The sequence below is a fragment of the Phodopus roborovskii genome, unplaced genomic scaffold (genome assembly GCF_943737965.1).
Source record: "Phodopus roborovskii unplaced genomic scaffold, PHOROB, whole genome shotgun sequence".
In the NCBI taxonomy this organism is placed as follows: domain Eukaryota; kingdom Metazoa; phylum Chordata; class Mammalia; order Rodentia; family Cricetidae; genus Phodopus; species Phodopus roborovskii.
This window is the reverse complement of record NW_026125543.1, coordinates 3,740,428-3,763,983: the sequence shown is the minus strand read 5'-3', so window position 1 is coordinate 3,763,983 and position 23,556 is coordinate 3,740,428. Positions and strand designations below refer to the sequence as shown.

General features: G+C 36.8%; 1 protein-coding gene across 2 annotated transcripts in view; it reads right to left on the bottom strand.

The window, feature by feature from the left end:
- Positions 1–23,556, bottom strand: part of Rnf13 (ring finger protein 13) — a 90,787-nt gene continuing 67,231 nt past the window's right edge. For both annotated transcript variants that reach the window (XM_051176985.1, XM_051176984.1), the window contains exons 7-10: positions 18,973–19,078; positions 8,681–8,774; positions 2,078–2,158; positions 1–1,622 (exon numbers count right to left, since the gene is read on the bottom strand). In XM_051176985.1, the coding sequence (XP_051032942.1) occupies positions 1,261–1,622; positions 2,078–2,158; positions 8,681–8,774; positions 18,973–19,078 (643 nt within the window). In that variant the 3' untranslated portion in view covers positions 1–1,260. The remainder of the gene's footprint in view (positions 1,623–2,077; positions 2,159–8,680; positions 8,775–18,972; positions 19,079–23,556) is intronic.

Here is a 23,556-nt window from a genome sequence, read left to right as displayed (position 1 = left end):
TACACTTATTCTATAACGTGATTTTATTCACTTTCCCATGTCACTAGATAATCTACTATAAAGCATGTGCCACAATTTACAACAACCCAAATTTACACTACTTATGTGATGATTTTGGCTGTATTGTTAACTTTCATGGATGAGCCTAAAAGCTTGTGAATAATTAGAAATTAACCTTGCATAAAATTGTAAGGTGATGTATGATCTCCTTCATTTTCCTTTAGAGCACCCTGCATATAAGGCTAATGTGGTAAAAGTTCATCAGAACAAATACTTTGTGGCTTTTAAAATGGAAAACATTTATTAACATTGAAGCTTCCATCAAACAAGGCCATATAAAAAGTCTTAGCATTCTGATTATATTTAAGTATATTTTCATAGTTACAGTGTTATATAATTTAGCTTTTCATAATACATTGCCTCAGTACATTAGTTCTGTTAAGCAAAAGCACTTATTTTCAAACCCAATACTTGAACGATTTCCTCTGCACATGGTTCAGCAGGGCTAACTAGCTTAAGATGCTCTTTATGAAGAGGTATATGATCTCAGTATTAACAGTTGCTGAAATTTGGTATTTTTATGCAGCATTTTTTAATTGCAACACAAAAGGATACTGAAGTATGGAAAAGTAAGGTCCAGAGACGTTCCTGTGGAATCAAACTCAACACTATAGTGTTTTTAAAAACCTTAAAATGAAATATTTGAAGTCTACATTAGATCTTTCTTATGAGGAGAAACTTGGGAATAGGAAGGAAAATGATATCTTTTAGTTTCTCTGTGCTTCTAAGAAGCAAAATCCTAAATTGCCCATTGTCATTCACTAATTATGATGGGAAATATCAGAACAGACATGTGCCAACCCTACAATTCTAGGCAACTTTATAGAAGTGGGCATTGTTTTAGCTCATGCTAGATGACCATAGCAGACTTCATGTGTAAGACATTTGCATACTGTGATCTAGGTCTTCATTTCAAGCTACACTGAAGATTTTAAAAGTGTCTTGGCTACATTTCATCATCCCCAGAGAGCTAATTTGATGCCTGAGTTACAGCACCAGTGTGTTACTTGTTAGTGAAATAGATATATACTATTGGAGATAAGTGTCATAGATCAAATAGCCTATTTCAGGAACGTGATTATACTAGAAAACTAAACAATAAGTTATTTCTATAGAAACTTCTAAGGGAGCAGGAAAAAAAAAATCAAATCATATACCTAAATAAATGTTTTAAAGAGAAATAAACCAACCATCTGAAAGTCACACAGTATTTGCTATGTTGTAATCCTGTTCACCATTGGGCTGCAGCTGGACCACAACACTGTGTTCAGTAATTTCATTGTCTGCATCACTGCTGTCGGTCTCATTGTCATCTTCCTCGTAGTCTGAAGACTCTGTCATATTCTGATGTGAGTGGGATTCTGACAAAGACCCAAATGACTGGGTCCTAACAGAAGCTGAAGGTGGGAGTAAAGGGGTGTGCTCTGACACCTCATTTTCCTCCTGACTGCTGTCTGTGTCAGAGTCCGAATCACCTTGGGAAGGAACAACTTTTTGTTTGCAGACTGGACAGGTTTTTTTGGTTTTAGTTAGCCAGGGATCTACACACTTGCAGTGATAAGCTGTTGAAGCAAAATATACATCTTCAGTACAACCATTCTGTTCAACAAAAGACTTAATTTTCAAATTCAGTACTTGATTTGATTCGGCAGGGCATAAGATACTCTTTATGAAGAGGTATATGATCTCATTATTAACAGTTGCTGAAAGCTGGTATTTTATGCAATATTTTCTATTTATCACAACACAAAAGGATACTAAAATACGAAAATGAGTTCCACAGACATTCCTGCAGAGTCAGTCATGCCCAACACTATAGTATTAAGAGGCTGTTACATTTAATATCTTGCTGTGTTCATTTAGTGTGGTGATTTGTATACACTGAGTACACACATAAAAAGTTAGTACATTTTTAGAATCGCATCTATCCATTGATTTTGTATTTCAGTGTCTTCTCCCTTGATACGGAACTCAAAATCAAATTATAAACTCAAGGCAGTATGTGATTTACTCATACCATGGGAACAGGGAAGAATCCTTAGCTTATCTCCATCTTCGTATTCCTCCAAACAAATAGCACATACATCATACTCATCTCCTGTAACAGAAAATTGTAAATATAAAATTGTAAAATAAAAATGTAAATAAAAACATGTAGACATAAGCATTCAAATGATACCTTTGAAATAACTCTATACTAAAGAACAAAATTTCACCAAACTTCTCAAAGTCTGAGTCATTACTACTGACCTGCATCCCTACCCTACCCCACCTTCACACAAAAGCACATCAAAACATTCAAATACTTATAAAATGTTAATTAAAACAGATTTGAAGTGGTTTTGGTTTCAAATAACCAGTATATGCCAGTTCTGTGGTGCTAAGACTGATAGGCAAGCTAATGGCCAGGGAACTAGGTATCCACTACCTGGCTATTTAATATTAATACAATTGCTACTTTGTTATTGCCTTATAATATATAGTTTCCATAATCCATAGCTCTTCTGGGATTCAAAACATACATTTATAAAGGAAGCAAGGCAGCATTCTTTTAAATATAGGTGCTTGGGGAGGGAAGTTAAAAATACTTTGTTACCTCTGACTCCTTTAACTCAATGCTTTCCAGATTCTTTAAAAAATATAATAACCTTAGTAAACAAAAGAGGGTTGCACTGCCTGACATACAGCACTGAGGAAAAACACATAAAATTAAGTACCTATTAAGAATAATAAGTTTGGAAGCCAATGGCATGGCTCAGTAGCTAAAGGCACTTGCTACCAAGCTCTTGACTTGAGTTTGATCTGCAAGCTCATATGGTAGAAGGAGGAAATAAACTCTTACAAGTTGTTCTCTGACCTTTACATGTGTCCTGTGACACCTGTACTCCCCCATAAACAAATAACAAAATAAATGTAAAAAGTGGAGAAAAGATGGTTTTTCCTCTTTTTAGCAATGACCTTGGAAGTAGAACAGGGCTTTAGTGGATTTACTGAGCTTCATGGCAGAATGTAATCTATATAAGGTAGAGGGGGCTCTGGTAGATCTTAATTGTAGCCCAGCATGTAAATTAAATGTAAAATTCTACAGTGATCCAGAGGAGACAAGAAAGCAACACAAATAATGGGGTCTTATCTGGGCCATTCAGAAGATTTATGTGGCAAATGTGTAATGTGTCTCTGGAGTTCCTGAGCAAAACATTAACAGAGAGACAAATGGTGTGTTAGTTTCGGGGCGGGGGGACGACTGTTGCCTAAGCAACAGTTCAGGGAAAATATAAATGATAAAAATAGTGCAAATGAAAAGGACTAAGCTTTCCTAGGGGGTATATATTTCTTTACACATGCATATCTCTGTCTCTCTGTCTCTGTCTCTGTCTCTCTCTCTCTCACACACAGACACACACACACACACACACCACAGTACTCTGTATATATTCTTTTCCTGTTTTTTAAAAAAGTGCATTGGGGTTGGAGGTTTATCACCAGCCTGGTGCTTTCAGCGGTCAGTTGTACCAGTGAAAATGAAAGGGACATGATGCTAGCTTGAGCTTATCAGAACTGGGGAGCCAACTGCAGTGGCAGGCACAGGAGACTGTTGTTCTTGCTTCCCCTTGGGCCTGATCCAGGCTAAGCAGCATAAACTGGCCTCACCAAGACTGCTGGGTATTTAGGAGGATACACAAAGACTCCATAGCAGATGTAGCAACATACCAAGATAAAGCTACCAAACGGCTCATGAAAAATGACTGTTGCAGAGAATTGGATGGATTAGTACCCCTTCTACGCTGCTGTACAAAACACTGCTCTTCTGACAACACAACTGATTCAAGTGAGGATCTTTTCATGCAATACTGGACCTTGTGAACACTTTTTAAATAGCAGTCCAAGACAGGCAGACCTTCAAAGACCTTACCTACATTCTGTAAATGATAACCCATGTGTGTTTTACAGATTTGGAACGAAGTCACCATGCATGACTAGGAAAAGATATTCCCAGGAGCCATAAGGTTGCTAGGTAAAAACTTAAGTCCCAGGAGTAGGTTGCCTTCCTATTACTTGCTGGCAAAGGAATCCCCTGATACTCTACAAATGATAAGGTTATTCCCACTGCTGTTGGCTGCACCTAGAAATAGGTAAAACCCTATTTCTAAAGATGACATACATGTTGGCTGCAGGACATAGAGAAATGATACTGAGACCAAGGTGAAAGTCCCTCCTTTCAGACTATGCACATTCCTAAGGAAGAATTATTGCTAATAATTCTGCTCAGAAATGGATGCTATGTACTGTACTAACAGCACACCAGGCAAGCTGAGCATACTGGTACAACAGTGGCATAATGGGTACAACTAAGTACTTTTCAAAATTAAATTTAAAACCTACTCCATAGGACAGAATCAGTGATTGATATTATAAAACAAACAAACAGCAGCAGCAACAACAAAAGCACAGACACAAACATGGCTGAGACTAATCAATGATGGGGAAGTGGGGATAGGGGAGAGTGGAGTGAACCAATCGAAACCACTACTTTTATTTTTTTTCAAAGATTTATTTATTATGTATACAGTGTTCTGCCTGCATGTATGCCTGCAGATCTCATTATAGTTGGTTCTGAACCACCATGTGGTTGCTGGAAATTGAACTCAGGACCTCTAGAAAAACAGCCAGTGCTTTTAACCTCTGAGCCATCTCTCCAGCCAACTTGTGATGGTGCATACTAATAGGATTTGTTAAAGGATGTAGAACAGGAGAAGCCAACTACTTTTAAAGTAATTTTAGAAAGTAATGTGAGGAAGGAAGAGGAGGAAGAAGAAGATTCAAATACAGTTATTCTGCATGGGTGGACAATGATTCCCCTAGAAGACATCAATTATTAAATGAAAACTGTTGGCTAGAAGTGGGATACCTCTCTGAGTTATTGGTCAGGGAGGGCCAAAGCACCCCCCCCCCAACAACAACAACAACAACAACAACATGGGCTATTGCCATTGCTCTTGGTTACCTAGCAGAACTAGACAGTGAGACCTCGTTGCTGAACATAAAAAGTCAGGTTGACTTGACCTGGAAACACCTCCTAGACTGTTACCTCTTATAGTGGCATGAGGTGCTCTACATGCTGCTGGGGAAGAAAAGTCATTAACAATCTCCCCTAGTGGTGAGATTGCCTGCCTGTGACGATGCTGACTTGCTAGGCAAGATGTGTCTACTGGTAAAACAGTGGTACATCCATAAAGGAGAACAATAACCACTATTGTATTGGATTAGAGGCCTTCTCCACAGGAAGGAATTCATGCCTGGTACTGTAAACTTGGTCAACTGCTCAAGAGGTCAGAGGCCCTAATGGAGATCCTAATATTGTTGTCTTAGTAAATAGACATTTTATCAAACTGCCTTCTAAATATTAGTGTTTACTTATGTAGACCAGTGCTGTCCTCAACCTTGAGAGGTTTCTCTCTGGTTAATGGTAAATGCAGGTTTATAACTGATCAAAGGTTGTGCATAAGTGAATAAGTATTTAGTCCTAGGTGGAACATTTACATCATCAACTCCTGCTTATTCCCCCAAGAATATTCCAAGAAAACATCTTGGAAGAGGGGCAATAGCATGTATGAGCCAGAGAATGGGGAAGAGCATTGTCTTCTGAACATGACATGGACTCTGCATTCAGGGACGTATATGGCTATAGTTATCATACAAGATCAAACCAATAAGGACCAGTCAACATTCCAACAGGTAGCACTAATCATAGTCAGTGGGTTTTAAAGGGGATGGGGAGCAGTGATGGATAGATGCACATGTTGGCATGGCTCGGAGAGGTAAGAGGGAGTAGAGGGGATACATACAATCAAGATAATTGCTTACCTATATGAAATTCTCAAAGAAAACAAGATATTCCTCTTTTTAAAGGATTATCCAATAAGACTATTCTTTTCAACAAATGATACTGGATAACTGGATTTCCATATTCCAAAAATAAAATTGGAGCCCTACTTTAGACCAAATACAAAAATTAAATAACTTTATGTGAAATATCAAGATGAGGGGAGATTTAAGTTGGGTTTTGGCTTTTATAGAATAAATTCAGACTTATACAATGAAATCAAGAAAATGTCTTGTGAAAATATAAGTTGCAAGCTAACAAATGACACATAAAACATGTAAAACCAATAAAAGTCTGGTCTGCCAAACAACCCCAGAAGGGGCTATTGAGAATATATAAAAATTCTTGCTACCCATGAAGTGGTGGGATATTCTTCCAAACTTGACTTGCCATAGATTATCAAGCCTATTTCTAATTTAGGATCTTTCTCAAATAAAAGCCTGTTTGTCCTTTTTCTGAAGCAAGAAAGCAAGCAAACAAACAAACAAAAGAGCAGCCTCCTTCCTTTCCTACTTATAGTCATTCAATAAGCTGACTGCATTCCATCTTCCAGTGTATCCAAAATTAGAAGGCATTACCTCCCTAATGGTGACCCAAGCACATTTATAATTAATGCAGTAACTTACCATCTACTATTTGTTTATATCCATGACTCTCTACATCCTATTATTAATGCAGCAAGAAAATAAGAACTAAGAAAATAAGAACTTTTTGTTTTGTGTTTTTTGAGACAGGATCTTGCTATGTACCCTTGGTCTGGAACTCACTGTATAGAACAGACTGGCCTTGAACTCATCTAGATCTGCCTGTCCCTGCTTCCCAAGTGCTAAGATTATAGGAATGCTAAAAGAAGGAAAAAAGGAAAAAAGGTGCTACTTATGCTCAAAATCTTACAATGGCTACTCATCTTAGAAGAAAAGGCAACTAAGCAAACCCCTTTTAAACCACTTTAACCTAAGGTAGTCTCAATATCCTCCTCCTTCTTGTGTGTGTGTGTGTGTGTGTGTGTGTTTGTGTGTGTGTGTGTGTACATGTATGCAAATGTGCACATTTGTAGTTAACAGATGAGCTATCTTGCCAGCCCTCAACATCATCTTTTAAAAAATACTTTGTTATAGGGAGAAAAAAAAAAATTAAGTAGGTCCTATCGCTGAAGGGGAAAGTGGACATGGGCCCCCGCCCCTGACCAAGAAACTACAATTAACAGCCACTTGTAAAGGAAATAATTGTTTTCTCCAATGGAATCTCATTGGGTCTATTAACCACACTTAAAAACAGGCCTCATGCCCAGAGGTATTTTTGTAGACTTTTTGACTAACATTGCTTTATTTGGATATTTTTATCTTATTGGTTTTGTACTTGTATATTTTGTTTTCCTGTGTGTGTGTGTGGGGGGGTGAGTATGTGTGTTTCTTGGGGTTTTGTTTTAGTTTAAAGAAAGAAAGGGCGGGGAGGTGGGAAGATCTGGGAGAAACTGGAGGAGGGATCAGAATATAAGAAAATTTTTTTCAATTAAAATAAAAAGATTATCTCACATTATTCAAGAAAAAGTCTTTAGGAATTAAGAAATTTGAAACTAAGCATACAAAATGGAGCTTTAAAAGTAATTCATACAGCCAGTCTTTCACACAGGGTCTGATCTGCAAAGAACTTCTAGATAGCTCACTTCACATGCTAGTAGTTTTATAGCGTCTATATCCTTTTAAAAATTGAAATATGTTTTCTTTATTTTCTTATTGGTATATTTATAATTATAAATGGCAATAAAACATTTAGCTATGTGGAAAATGAAATTTTGCTTTTTATTAATCATTCATTCATTCATTTTATGTACATGACCATATTTTGTCTGCATGTATGTCTGATGCCTGGTGCCCATGAAAGCCGCAGAGGGTGTTGGAGTCCCAGGGAATGGAGTCACAAATGGTTGTGAGCCACCAAGTGGGTCCTATGAATTGAATCCCAGTTCTTTGAAAGAGAAGCCAGTGCTCTTAACCAGTAAGCTATCTATCCATCCCCTAGAACTATGTTTAAATGACTTTTCTATTTTCACATGCTGTTCTTTACACCCTTCAAACAGAACATTTTAATGGTATAAAAAACAACAACAAATAAGAAGTCTGGGAAGTACTAGCCCAAAGGATTAACAAGTATATACCTACATTAGGAGCTCAGAAGTACAGAGAAAGGAACTATGTTGGCTGTAGTATAAAACCTAGCTAGACTCCTATCCAGCTCTGTCAGTAGAGTCCAAGCCTGAGGGAAGTTCTGTTTCCTTGTGTATAATGGAAGGATAATGATAGCACTCATTTCATATTAATGTGAAAATTAAATGACATGCAAAATGCAAACATACAATAGCTACCCCTGGTTTTAACAGCACTGTAGTAGTATATAACATAGCAGATAAGAGCATAGGAGGAAGGTCAACTAGGGCAGATTACTGTGGTACAAGGAAGTATGGTTTTTTCTCTGACAGTGTCTAGAACTACTGGCATATGGTGGTAACAATATTTTCCCCCATTTTCACTATTACTTTTAAGTTTTCTGCCAGCCCTATACCCTCTTCCTGCCTTTAGCAAGCTACCAGAGCATAAAAGTATCTCTCATAAATATTCCTTATTAATGTTAGTGTTGGACATCGTATATAGCCAAGACTCAGAATGTAGTATAAGTCATCATGTATTCTGAAACATACTAAATGTCATCATTCAGAAAACAACTATTTTCACTTACCCTTCTTGAATTTATGTACAGGGAGTTTTTTAAGTTGATCTTTACGAAGCCTGTTTCTTCTGTTTCTATGTCTGTCCTGGACAAATTTTGTGATCTAAAGATTAAAGGAGGGGGGCAAGTCAGATACAATTAGAAAATTGGTACTGAAATAAAATATCTTTTTAAATGTATATGAGTCCTCTATCTGCATGTATGCCACTATGCCAGAAGAGGGTATCTGATGCCCACCATAGATGGTTGTGAGCCACCATGTAGTTGCTGGGAATTGAACTCAGGACCTCTAGAAGAACAGACAGTGCTCATAACGAATGAGCCATCTCTCCACTACAGTTTCCATGATGAGGTTCTCCCTTTCTCCACCCCGCTTCTTTCACTTAAATTCTAGTTTGTTTGTGTTTTGTTTTGTATTTTTTTTGGGGGGGGGGTTGATGAGATTGGGAGGCATGGTGAAAAGACACAAAGAATAAAATAAAGAAAAATCCTAACAATGAAGCCCAGAAATAACAGTTTTGGAGGGGAAAAAAAATCTTTTAAGTTACTGGATAACTACTATAAAACCAAATCAATTTATCCAATCCTAATGACAATATTATTTAAAGCAGTAAGTTAAAAGTGATTAGTTGACTTCCAAATTATTTTTTGATTTATTACATTTATTTACTTATGTATATATGTGTGTGTACATACATGCATGTTCCAACATAAACATGTGGAAGTCAGAGGACATCTTGGAGGAATGGATTCTCTCCTTCTACTGTCTGTGTCCCAGGAATCAAACTCAGGTCATCAGGCTTGGCAGAAAGCCTTACTCTATGAGCCATTTTGCCATCCCAAAGTTTATCCTTCATTTACTGATAGTGACATTATAAATAGTCTATCAGTATTGTTTGCAAAAATACAAATAGTAGGTTACAGATTATGAATACTTTAACTGGTCAGACACAATGGGAAATTGGGGCTGGAGAGACAGCTCAATGGTTAACAGCACTTGCAGCTGTTACAGAGGACGCAGGTTCAGTTTCCGGCACCCAATTGGATGCTCACAACCACCTGTAACTCCAGGTCCAGATCATCCAATGCCTCCTTCTGGTATCCATGAGCATTGGGCAAACTAGAACAGAATACAACTCAGAAATAAAAAAGAATTAATAATCAACATACTCAATAATTTACATAAATCTCAATTCCAAAAGATGACACAAAAGACCACATAGTTCATAATTCCATTGGTAAAAAGCTACTGTAAACAAATTGTAGTGAATAAAATCAGGTATGTGGTTATGCAGGCATGAGAGTCAAAAGAGACATCAAATAGAAAGGGATTGCCAAGGAGCATAGGGAAATATTTCAAGATGATGATTATGTCATTATCTTGATGGTATTTTTATACTTGTGTGTGTTTGGATACATATACATGTAATTATATAAGTGCTAAAATTTATTAAGACATACAACTTAAAGATGTATGACTTATTTTATGTCAATCATACCTTAATAAATATTTTAAATGTTTTAAATAATCATTAAAACATTAAAAGGACACTGAGAAAAATACATGCCTGCAATTTAAAACTTTAATAAAGCAATCTGTGAATCACAAAACAACTCACAATGGGTAACAGGTTTCTGATGAAGCCTCTTTACCACCTAGAATCTCAGCAACACAGAAAAGACCATGAATTATGGAGGAAGGTGAAACACTACCTCAATGGAGAAAGAAAGCTTTTTACTGAGCCACTCAAGTGTCTGATGGCAGCTTTGAGATGGTGTGGGCTACCACAGGACCAACCCTGGGGAGCTGAACAACAGCTGCAGCTGATAGGAGGCTGGAGTATAGCCAAGTGTGCCTATGTACTCCTTCAAATGTTACACAGGGACAGAAGGGGCAAAAAAACGGAGAAAGGCTGGAAGGAAAAACCAAAGCAAAGGGAAGTGTCTTAGATAGTGATGAAGCTTTAAATAAGTTGTGCAACCCAGTCCCAGTGGATATATCTATACACACTCCCTCACCAAAGTCTCAGGGAACACTGTAGAAGAGAGGACAGAAAGATTTTAAGAGCTCAAGGATTAGGGAGTTTGCTATGAAATTATGTTTCCTAGTAATACCAGAAGGTACACCCATGAAATCTCACCAAGACAACTGCCCAAATGTGAGCCGAACAACGATAACAACAATGAATATACCGAACTGGATGAAGAAAAACCCAAACGGCTCCACAAAGAATTACAAGCAACTGAGGAAAGCTGGGAACGCGGTCCTCCCTAGGGAAGGGCACACTGATTGGTTGTCCAATACCAAACAGATAGCCCTGAAAACACACACATGTTAGGTAGCATTATATGGACTGAACAGGTTATCTTTTGTAATATATATATATATATATATATATATATATATTACAATTAGTTGTTTTTTTTAAGAGGCCATGAATTTGAAGGAAAAAAAGGTTTGAAGGGAGGAAAGGGAAGAATTACATCAAATTATAATCTCAAAAATAAAATACAAACCTTTTTCTGAGAACCTGCATGGGACCAAACTAGACCCTCTGAATGTGTGTGTTATGTGACTTGGTCGGTTAGGGAGGCCCCAGGCAGTAGCACCAGGACCTATCCCAGGGGCATGAACGCTTTTTGGAGCTCATTCCCTATGGTAGGATACCTTGCTCAGCCTTGATACAGGGGGGAGGGGCATGGTTCTGCCTCAACTTGGTATATCAGATTTTATTGACTCCCCAAGGAAGGTCTTACTCCCTAATGAGGACTGGATGGGAAGAGAGGAGGTAGGGGGCCAGAAGGGGAGAGAGGGGGGAACTGGAGTTGGTATGTAAAATTAATTTATTTTTCATTTTACATGCCAATTAAATTACCATTTACATACCAAATTAAAATTTAAAAAAAAAAAAAAAAAGAAAAGAAAACTTGACTTAAATCCCCTAAAGGTATAAATAAGGGCAATAAAAAGACTTCAAGGAAAGAAAAAAAAGAACTTTTAGACAGGTGTGATAGTACACTTGGGGAAGCAGGGGCAGGTAAATCTCTGTGAGTTTGAGGCTAGCCTGGCCTACAAAGTTTATTCAAAGATAATCAGGGCTACTCGGAGAAGCCTTGCCTAAAAAAGTGGATGAATGAATAATAATTTTTATGTACTTTGCTCACTCATAAATGTATAGTTCCCAAATCAGTGTGGGCCTGGATTTTATGGATGTAGAATGAAACTCTACTTCTTTGAAAGACAAATTACATAAACATCCAGCAAGGCACAGCTGAGAAGAAAGGGAACTGATTCCACATATGACAGAAATTCTCCTAAAACTGTTAGTCAAGCATATGAACAAATGAAATAATTTTCTCTCACTATACTGAATAACTTCTTTAAAAATATCGAGTTCAAGGCCAGCCTGGTTTACAAAGTGAGTTCCAGGACAGCCAGAGCTGTTACACAGAGAAACCCTGTCTAGAAAAACCAAAAGACAAAGAAAAAAATATATAATTTAGTAAGACATTCTTCCCAGAAAAATGGAGGACTTTAAGCTGCCTCCACGTGACTGGTTAAGGAGAGATATTAGGACAAGAAAGAGTAGAGCTGATTCCAAAGAAAAGAAGTAGAAATTGGCTTCAGAAACTCAAAATGGCAGTGACAGGACCCAAGACAATGTAGAGAAGCAGACAGATACACACTGACAAAAGGAAGTTCTGCCAAGCACAGTGCCAGCCATGGCTGACTGGTGGGTGAGAAAGCACAACCACCTCCTCTCCAAATAATAAGCTGGGTGACCCTGATAAAAGGAGACTTGTCCTAAGGGACAGACTTATAGCCCTCAACAGCCTCCGATGCAACTTCTGGTTTAGGTAAGAATGATTCCTCTGGCAACCAGTGTAGTAGAGAAGAACCCCATTTTATTACTCTATGACTGGTGGGTGAGATCATGACAGGCAATCTGTTTAAAACTGTGCTAGATTAGGGGCCTGAGAATAATAGACAACCACCACAAGCCAGGGAGATATAATTTAACATGGCACAGCCATGGGGCAAGAGGCAGTCCTAGAAGACACTTATAAATGTAGGAGGGCCAGGTGCTAACAAGCTGAAATTGTAAGCGACTCAGAGGATTGAGAGAATAAGCCCACCTTTGGTGGCCAAAACAGGTGCACTGATGGAAATAACCATGCTGTCTGGCAGCTCTGGGCGTGGGATCCAACTCTGTAGTCACCTATCTACTATTCATCACTCCAGAGCCCAAGAACTCTATAAAGTGCATCACCAGCATGGGGACTAACACTTAGATCTTGAACATATGGACACAGGTCCTCTCTCTATACACATCTAAAAGCTATGGTTGCTTTTTATGCATTTGACATATTTGAGAGATGCCCCCCTGCTAGAACATCAGCTACCCTCTTAGATATAATCTTGGGAACCTCTAGAGAGAAAGAAAACTTGCTTAGCCGACAGACTGCCTCCATGGTACATGAAGTTGTATTAGTAGAGACACTTTTGGTGGACAATGGACATTTGAACAACATACTCAACACCAACAGAAATCACATGAATGACAAGAGACTACAAGTTCAACTGATCCTCTCTGCACATACCCCCCCCCATACATGTGTATGCTTCATGCATATAATTAGTAATCTCCAAGTTTAGGACTCCAATACTTCATCCTATGCCCCTGCCACCATGCTTCTAATTTTTCTTTGTGGGCTTTTTTTCATTGTGAGATAGTCTTTTTCGTTTCCTAGCTTTCGTTTCCTACTACCATGTTTCCTCCTCTCCACCTCTCTACTATACTTTTAATAGCATTTTATCTTACAAAAACTCACGTGTTTGTATGTGTATGTACAAGTGCACGTGTGCATTTATGTTTAAGCACACTCATGCTACAGTGTTCAAGTGGAAGTCAGAGGACGCACGACATGGGTCCCAGGGATCAAAATCAGATTGTCAGATTTTGCAACAAGCACCCTTACTCTCTAAGCCATCTTGCCCACCCAAGCTTTCACATCTTATTTCTTTTATCTAATTTTGTCATTATTGTGGAATTTCTATGCTCTTGAATTGTTTGTAATCTCATGTTCTTTTCCTTCTATAACATTATTTCCCACTTGTCTCTTTTCCTTTTGTTTATCTCATCTTGCTTCTCTCCTCTATTTTTCCTTTTTCCTGGGTCTTTTCATTTCATTCACTTATCATTTTTATAATTCTACACAGCACATTCAAAATTAGTTTCCCCATTCAGTGTTTTATGATCATTGGTGATCAAGTGGAGTAAGAGTTTAATCTATTTTAGTGCATGTCTGTATCTTATGAGGTTTGATGCTGTTTGTTTTCTCTTCTAAGCAGGACTGGGGATTGAGCCTTCAAGAAAAAAAAAAATCCCCAAATAAAATTAGAAATCTAAACAAACAATGTATAACATACACACAAGAAATGTTAAAGCAACAAGACTCCATTATCTCAAATCATCAGCCATTGAATTTAAAATGCTGAATGAAAATGTCAAAAGTTTAGTGTAGAAATGATCAGTAACCTGAATATAACACAAACATGCAAATTAACTCAGTTCAGAACCTGGAAAGGAAAATCAGCAAGACAGGTAAAGTTAACAATATGGATGAAAAGCCATAATATGACAAACAGGGTCAGAAAAAAAAAAAATCTAGATTTCAGAAACTAGGAATAATTGAAGTTTTCAAGAAAGAAAGAAAACACTCAATGGGAAGCACCAAAGCAACCAGAAGAAAAAATGTAAAGGGTGAGGACACAGTTGAGCAATCAGTACATTCAAACACCATGAGGAAAAAATAAATTAGCATGACAATGTTCAAGACTGCTAGGATACATTCAGGAGACTGGTCTAAGAGTCCACAGGATAGAGGGAGCTGAGATAAGAACCAAAGGCATAAGGTATGTAATGTGTGCATACACTATACGCACACACACACACACACACACACACACAAAGAATAAAACACTTAAAGAAACTGAGAAATAATACTGTAAAAATGGTCATCCCACCAAAAGCAACCTACAGATTCAATGTGATCCTACCAAAATTCTAACACCATTCTCATTACTCACAGGAAAAAAAAAAAAAAAAAAAAAAAAAGACTTAAAATTCATAGGAAAACATAAAACAAGAAGCCAAAGAAATCCTGAGAAAAATAAATAATTTTGGAGGCATCATCATACCTGACTGCAAGTCATACTACAAAGCTATAGCAACAAAGACAACATGGTACTGGTATAGACAAATACATCAATGGAATAGAGGACCCAAATATAAAGCAATTATATGACTTTAGACAGATGTCTTAAAAACAATACTGGAAAAAAAGACACCTTTTCAACAAACAGTACAAGGAATGTGACTACCCACATATAGATAAATAAAAATAGATATCTTATTTCATTCTGCATAAAAATCAACTCTAACTGAATCAAAGACTTTAATATAAAATTTGAAACTCTTACAAAAAAGGAGGGGGCTAGGGAAATGCCTTAGTCCAGTGGTTCTCAACTTTCCTAATGCTTTAATCCTTTAATACAGTTCTTCACGTTGTGGTGAACCCTAACCATAAGATTCTTTTGTTGCTACTTCATAATTATAAGATGTGCTCACTGTGTAACTAACACTACTATGGGGGAGGGGGGGACTCACCACTTCCTCACTGGATGGGAGGCCTATTCCCTAGGAGAAAATTCATGTCTAGTACTGTAGACCTGTAAAGCTGGTAGATAAGGACTGGTAGCTTAGCAGTTAGAGCATTTGCTATGCAAGCATGAGAAACTGAGTTTGAATACCTATCATCCATATAAAAGCTACAGACATGTTGTATATGCCTGTAACCCCAGCATTAGTAAGCAGAGAAAGGCAAATCTGAAAGCTCACTGGCCAGCTAAGGTAGCTAAAACAGTGAGCTTTCAGTTAAGTGTGAGACCATGGCTCAAAGCAGAGAGTTATAGACAAAGACAGAACATCTTCCTCTGATCTCTACATGTGCACATATGGGAGCATGCACTCACACATTCACATACATGTACTACACACATACACCCACCATTCGTACATCAACATATATAACAAAACAAAAGAAGAAAAAGCCCATTGCTAGGGAGATCACGACTCTAGTGGGGAAGCTATGCTGTTGTTTTGCTGAATAGACATGATATATCTACCAAACCACCTTCTAAATCTTTACACTTATGCCAGTGGTTAATATCCTGACAGCTTTGGCCAAAGAAGCTGCTTTTTTTAGTGAAGCAATTATTGCAGGGATGTTCAAAGTTCTGACAATAGATAACTTTCCTTCAAGGCTTAGGGGCATAGAAGAGAAGTTTTTTGGAAAAAATGTAGGAATTAGAGGAAGAAGAGCGACATGAAATGTTAACTTTGGGACATGACATGGCCATGAAACTCATGATTAAGTGTTACAGCTCTGAGGGGAAAGGTTGGCAGTCAGGAGCCAAGAAATACCACAATCACATCACCCAACAAACCTCACACAAAGACCCAGGAGGGAGGGAGGCTGCCACTTCTCAAGAAGCAGCAAAGAACTGGGCAAGAGACAGGGTTTATATAGTGTTTCTAGGGGAACAGAGCTTTCCAAGATGGACTAGAATTGGAAGAATTTTGTATCCCGATCTTGGGCTTTTTATTTATTTATTTTCCTTGCAGGGCATGGAGGGACTAGAAATGACCTATGGCTATTAGAGAAGTCTGGGGGCTAGTCTAGACACTCATGTCTTGATGAACTTACAGTTATCTCATATTGCTATTGTTACCTTCACAAGACCTGCCTATAAATATTCCATCATGGATGAGGGTGAGGCTCATGAAGCTAAAGTGCCCAAGCTCCAGTAAATAGTATCCATCCACACTACACAAACTCTAATTAAGCTCAGCAGGCCACAAAGAGAGAGGCATGAGGAAAGGGAAAACTACATGACAGTAGGAAGGGGGCTCCCTGGGATTAAGGGGACAAAAGGTAATTGAGAATAATCAAAATGTATTATATACATGTGTAAAATACCACAGAATTAAGTAAAAACCTTTAAATGAGGAAAATAATTTTTAAATGTATCTTTATCAAGTACCACTAACGTACCACTAGTTTGGCAAATCTGGTTTATATATTACTAAACATGGATATATACAAAAGCTGTTAACACTTTTAAACTCTAAGACAAATGAAGGGAAAGAGGGTGTTAGTCAATTCTTGAGTGTTGCTATCTAGTACTATAGCAAGCCAATATTAAAGCTGATAGTGTATTTTGAAGAAATTCATTAAGTTGATTTTATAATATATATTTATATATATTTATAATATATATATATTTATAATATATATATAATGATGATAGTGGTAATGGCAAGTCCACAGAACAGATCACACACAGAGCTATGCACAGTAAATGGCTAAAAGTTTACATGTGTTCTACCATAACTTTTAAAACATGAACACAATTATACAATCATAATCATTGTAGCTTCACACAGTTAAAGCATTTTCTTATTTTATATTTTTTAAGATAGACAGTATGTTTTTAAACTTAAGGGTATCTATTACTTAAACCTCTCTTTTTCATGTCCTACACCCCTGATCATTCTTCCCTATGCTTACAGACCCTGTTCAACTTTCATGTCTTTTTGTTATTGGTTTGGTGAATGACTCAATTTAATAACTGTAATTTTACATGAGTATAGGTAAAGGCTATTTCTAGCAGCATGTACAGTATGGGTAACATAGAAGCGCTGAAAGAAAAAAATTCTTCATCCTTTAACTGCCTACAAATCCTCAGGGAGGGGAGATACCCAATGAACCCCCCTCCTCTAACTGCTGTCTATAAATCCTCAGTGAGATAAGACCACCACACTCCATGGTGGAATGCTTACAGCCCCAATCTTGTACAGGTAACCATAGCTGCTGAGAGACTAAAAGAACAAGAAATACTTTTTATAACTTGAATTTCTGTTAATTTTTAATAAAATTTTAATTTTATTTTATTTTAATAAAATTTTTATTTAATAAAAATTTTATTTTAATAAAAATAACATATAGAGTAATTATATATCTTATTTTACAGAGCCTCTAGAAATTTCCCCAACATAATCCAAAAAGAATTAGGAGTTAGCCAGGAGTGGTGTTGCACACATTTAATCCCAGCCCTGGGAAGGCAAAGACACACAGATCCCTGAGTTTGAGGCTAGCCTGGCTAGCCTGGTCTACATAGTGAATTCCAGGACAGCTAGGGATACACATGTCTTTAAAACACTATCTTAGAAAGAAAGGAAGGAAGGAAGGAAGGAAGGAAGGAAGGAAGGAAGGAAGGAAGAAAGAAAGAAAGAACGAAAGAAAGAATGAATGAAAGAAAGAATTAGGACTGACACAGGCAGATATTAGCTAAGTATCATTTTGAAAATAACTTGGACTTCAAAGACCCTCTACAGTGCCACAACCATACTCTGGTTATGATGGTCTTAGAAAAACAATGTATCATCCCTTTACCTCAAGCCCTTATGATATTCTTTACATTTTAATATGAATTTTTCAAATTCACTTCTAGGTGAACTTGGAGAGAATTTGCTGATAATACCAATATACCACTACCCAGACTCTACAAATGACACTTCATTCGTATTCACATCTTACTTTTTTTTCTTCATATGTTTTATTTATGTTAAGTGTATGAATGTTTCATCTATATCCTTGTGTGTGTGCCACATGCATGCCTGTTGCCTACGAAACTCAGAAGAGGGCATTAAATCCCCTGGAACTGGAGTTACAGATGGTTGTGAACCACTGTGTGAATGATGGGAACTAAATCCAAGTCTTCTGAGAAAGAACAAGTGTTCTTCATTACTGAGTCATTTATCCAGCCCTCCTTAGTTTTTAACAATATAGTTCAAGCTAACCTATAGATATCAGTATATGTCCCCCCAAATACTATGTGTTTGTATACAATTTAATAGATTCAAACAAATGCTATGTATTTGTGTACCCCAAATTTCTATCTAGATACAGAATATGGTTCTCATTTGGGAACGTTCCCTCCTACCTTTCCAGTTATCCTTTACCCATCCCTATGTCCCCATACACAATTACTGTTATTTTTTTTTCTTCCACACTATATTTGCCTTTTCTAGAACTTTATATATATATATATATATATATATATAAACCATGCTCAATATATACTCTTTCATATAAGGCTCCTCTTACTTAATTTTTCAATAATTTTTAGTCTACTCATAGTACTTTTTATAATTACTGGACATTAACTGACCTACCATAAAAATGACTATCAGAATGAGGCAGATGCCCACTATGATGAGGAAAGGGATCAGATAGTACTCCAAAGGAAGACTCAGTTCTGGAACTAAGATAACGTGGCCCCTGGAAGAAAGAAAAATTAATAACTAAGAGTTAGTAACAATGATCAAGTTATGTTATTTTAAAAAATGACATAAATCTACTCAAGATATGATTGACATAGTTTAAGGCAGTGGTTCTCAACCTGTGGGTCAAGACAACCCTTTCGCAGGGGTCACCTAAAACTATCAGAAAACACAGATATTTACATTACCATTCATAACAGTAGCAAAATTCAGAATAACCTGTGAAGGAATATTACTGGATGCAGTAAACTATGCAAACGTTATATTTTACAAGAAACATCAGCATAAAAAAACACAACAACAGTAAGGTTGGAGAGATGGTTCAGTTGTTAAGAGCACTTGCTACTGTTGGTGAGGACCCAGCACCAACAAGATGGTTCACACCAAACATAACTCCAGTTATAGGGGATCTGACACCGTCTTATGACCTCCATGGACGCTGAACACACACATGGTGATCATTCATACGTAACTTAAAAAAAAAAAAAGAAACAAAACTTTACACAGAAAATACAATAAATAAACCTTAAAAAAAGCACCTCCAGTAGCACATAATAAGAACCTCTCCCTCATTTATTATTTCCATCAGCATAAAAACTATAGTCTGGGGCTGGGGAGATGACATCTAAATGCTTAAGAGCACTTGCTGCTCTTGTAGAGGAACAAGATTCAATTCCTAGCATCTACATCGGGTGACTCACAACCACCTCTAACTCCAGCTAGAGGATAAAATGCCCTCTCCTGGCCTTTGTAGGTACCAGACATGCACATGGTACAAATACATATATGTAGGCAAACACTCATGAGTGTAAAATAAAAATAAATACATCATTTTTTTTTAAAGACACTCTAGTGGTTCTCAAACTTCCTAAAGCTGTGACCCCTTAATATAGTTCCTCATGTTGTAGTGACCACCAACCATAAAATTATTTCATTGTTACTTTAAAAGTATAATTTTACTACTGTTATGAATCATAAATATCTGATATACAGGATATCTGATATTCAAACTCAAAGGGTTATGACCCATGGATTGAGAACTACTGTTCTAAATTAGCTACCGAAACAAATTATACCCCCATCCTTATTATATACGTATATACTTCACCTATTGTACCTGGTACAATAGACACAGCCCCAGTACACTTGCATTCGTCTGGAAGACATGGCATGAAAAAATGTCAAGAAATTCCTGGCTGAGATTTCTCCTATACTTTCATGTTCTCCACTATCTGGCTGAAACTGTTGCAAAAATATGTACATTGTGGGGATGGGAATCAGACAGTATTACATATTTCATTCCTCTTTGCTGTAACCATGCTGTTGGTTGTTGTGACATCACTATTACAAAACAGACAGAACCCTATCAGATGAAAACAATGATCAGAATTAAGTTCACTAACTGTATTTCATGAATAGCTATACCTCACGTGGTATGAAAGCATTGCTCTACAAGTACCCTTAGTCTAAGGAGGGGAATACAAAGCTCAGCAGTATGGATGTTCTCTTCATTGGGAGGACTGGGGTACTAGACCACAATAGTGTCAGCCATGTTACCCTACTACTCACTGCTAGGTGATTTTTTTTTTTAAAAGATGGTAATGCCACATGCTCAGTCCAAGGTAAAGTAATAACTCTTAGAATAAAAGAAAATAAGAACAAGTTGCTTCTTTTCCCACTAACAGAGGTCTTTAGGATTTCACAGTAGTTGTGAAAAAAATTGAATATTGTGCTTCCAAGCTGTTTTTACTGCTTTCATTTGTCAAATTTGCATCTAAGGAGTTCAATTAAGCTACAACAAACACAAACAATACCAGAGATTTCTCCAAATTAATACAAATACCCTCCAAAACCTTGCTAGGGTTGCTATAGTACAAGGGTAACTTTTCAGCAGAATACAGGATAACAAATTATTTTGCATGCATGTTTGTAGCTGTGTAAAACATACCTAAGTGATAATAGCACTGCTGTAGAAAGGAGAAAGCAGCAGCAGGCTTTGGACTTATTGGTCATCTCTTCTATCAAAAGACCATTTCAGAAAATAATTTTCTAGTTCTGGGCATAAACCCTCAGCACTACAACAATGGTACCATTTGTGTGAGCCATTGATCTTCTGGTACGTCATTACCACACCCCACCTACATGTTTTTAATTAACAGTACTGGTATCCAAAGGCCAGACTATTCTATAACTAATTTAAACAATTATAGATATAGAATTTTTTTTTTTTAGACAGGGTTTCTCTAAAGCTTTGGAGTCTGTCCTGGAACTCACTCTGTAGACCAGGCTGGCCTCGAGCTCACAATTATAGCTACTTAATTATCACCTTTCAATAGGAAGCATATACTTATTCTATTCTGGTTTATCTTTTCTTAATGTTTATGACTTACACAGATACATTTTCCCCAGTGACAAAACAAACTCTTCTATGATTTAACACTATGAATTGCTTGGAAATAACTTAGTAGGCAAGAAGAAACAAGGTTAAAAAGCAAATAAGGAAGTTCTGATAAAGCAAAAACTAAAACACTTTAGACTAAAAATGGTCTGGAATTCATTACAGACATTCCCAGATGCACTGATGGAATTCAGTGATCTAAATTCTAAATCTAAAATTCTGTATGTCCTATTCATATTAGCCTGCCACATTTCAAATCATTTTAGCTATAGTCGAGACATATTATGAGAAGTCTAAACAGTCCAAAATTGATTTAAGTTTTTTAAGGATCTTGAATTATAGGTCGTCATGGCTACTTTATTATCAACTTCATACAAGTTAGAGTTATCTGAGAACAGAGAACCACAATTCAGAAAACGATCTGTAAAATTGTTCATAGGCAAGCCTGTGGGACATTTTCTTAACTAGTGATTGATGTAGAAGGGTTCAGGCCATTGTGGGCAGTGCCACCCCTGCTGGGGTTAATAAGAAAGTAGATTGGGTTAGCCATGAGGAGCAAGCCAGTGAACACTGATGCTTCATGGACTCTGCTTCAGTTCCTGCTTGCAGGTTCCTGCCATAACTTCCCTCTGTGTAGGACTGTTAGAAAATAAACCATTTCCTCCCCAGATTGCTTTTCATCATGGTGTTTTAATCACAGCAATATGAACCTAACTAAGACACAAGTTCAATACACATTCAAAGTACTGCTCTTTCCTAGCCAAACTACTAATGCTAGAGGTGGTGACAGTGACTAACTACATATGGTTGAGAATGCTTTCCTATTTTGTATCTGCCACAGCCGAACCTACAAGTTCACCCCAGATTAATCTCAATTAGGGGAACAACAACACAAAAAACAGGTGCTTAAACAGTTTTAGTATCACATCATCTGCTGTGATATCTACATGTAAACTCCACAGGGTTTGAAGCTAATATTTGATCTTTGAAACAGACAAATGTGCAATGAAGGAAACAAGGTTTATTCGTGTGTGTGTGTGTGTGTGTGTGTGTGTGTGTGTGTGTGTGTTCAGGTTAATTTCAAACCTGATGTCAAGGTCATCAAATCAAAACAATTTGCTAATTTCACAACTCCCTTATTGGCACACATAGCCTTGCCTCATCTCTTTCTCACAATCAACATCAGCCTACTAAATACACAGCCTTCAGAACCACACACAGGAGTCTTCTATCCATTCAATTATCAAGGACAGCTTGTGATCAGCTCAAATAATGGATACTAATGTGTGTGCTAGAAAATGAACTCAGATCCTTCACAAGAGCAATATACCCTCTTACTCTCTGAGTCATCTCTCCAGTCCCCCAACATGCTATTATTTTTAACAGTAGTTAAATAGACAGGACTGTTAAAAATATGTAATAAAGTAAAACTGATTCTTAATATGATTAAAAGCCAGAATTCTACTTTGAAACAAATATCTCATAATGAGTAAGGCAAAGATACCCACTATCTCTGTTGATTAGTTTGGTGTTAAAAGCATTGTTAATGCATTTAGATGACATAAAGCAACTTGAAGTAGAAAAATTAGAAAGGAAAGGTGAAGCCATTCATAGGTGTAATAGAAAAAATATTATCAATCATAACATAATTTTTGCAATCAAAGATTGACATCATCATATAAAATAAGCTTTCATTTATGCAAATTAAACTTTCCTTAGCAACTGTAATGAAAGAATGAAGTCTATCCAATAATTGTAAACAATAAAATATCTCATAAACTTAAAAAGAAACTATAAATGGAAAATTTGTTCTTAGTAACACTGATGCCAAACTCTCCATAGCATGAACGTAATTTTAATACATGATCAAACACAAAAGAAACAATTGTTTGTATTAAGAAGATGTAATTTAGCACAATTTATTAGCATATTATAAAACAATCTTTTTCAGGCAAGCTGTGGCTACATAGTGAGACCTTATCTCTAAATAAATAAATAAATATTAATGTAGCTAAAATTATATAATTATACTCTATAAGGAACAATCTGAAGTTAAATGATTTTTTGATATTACTTAC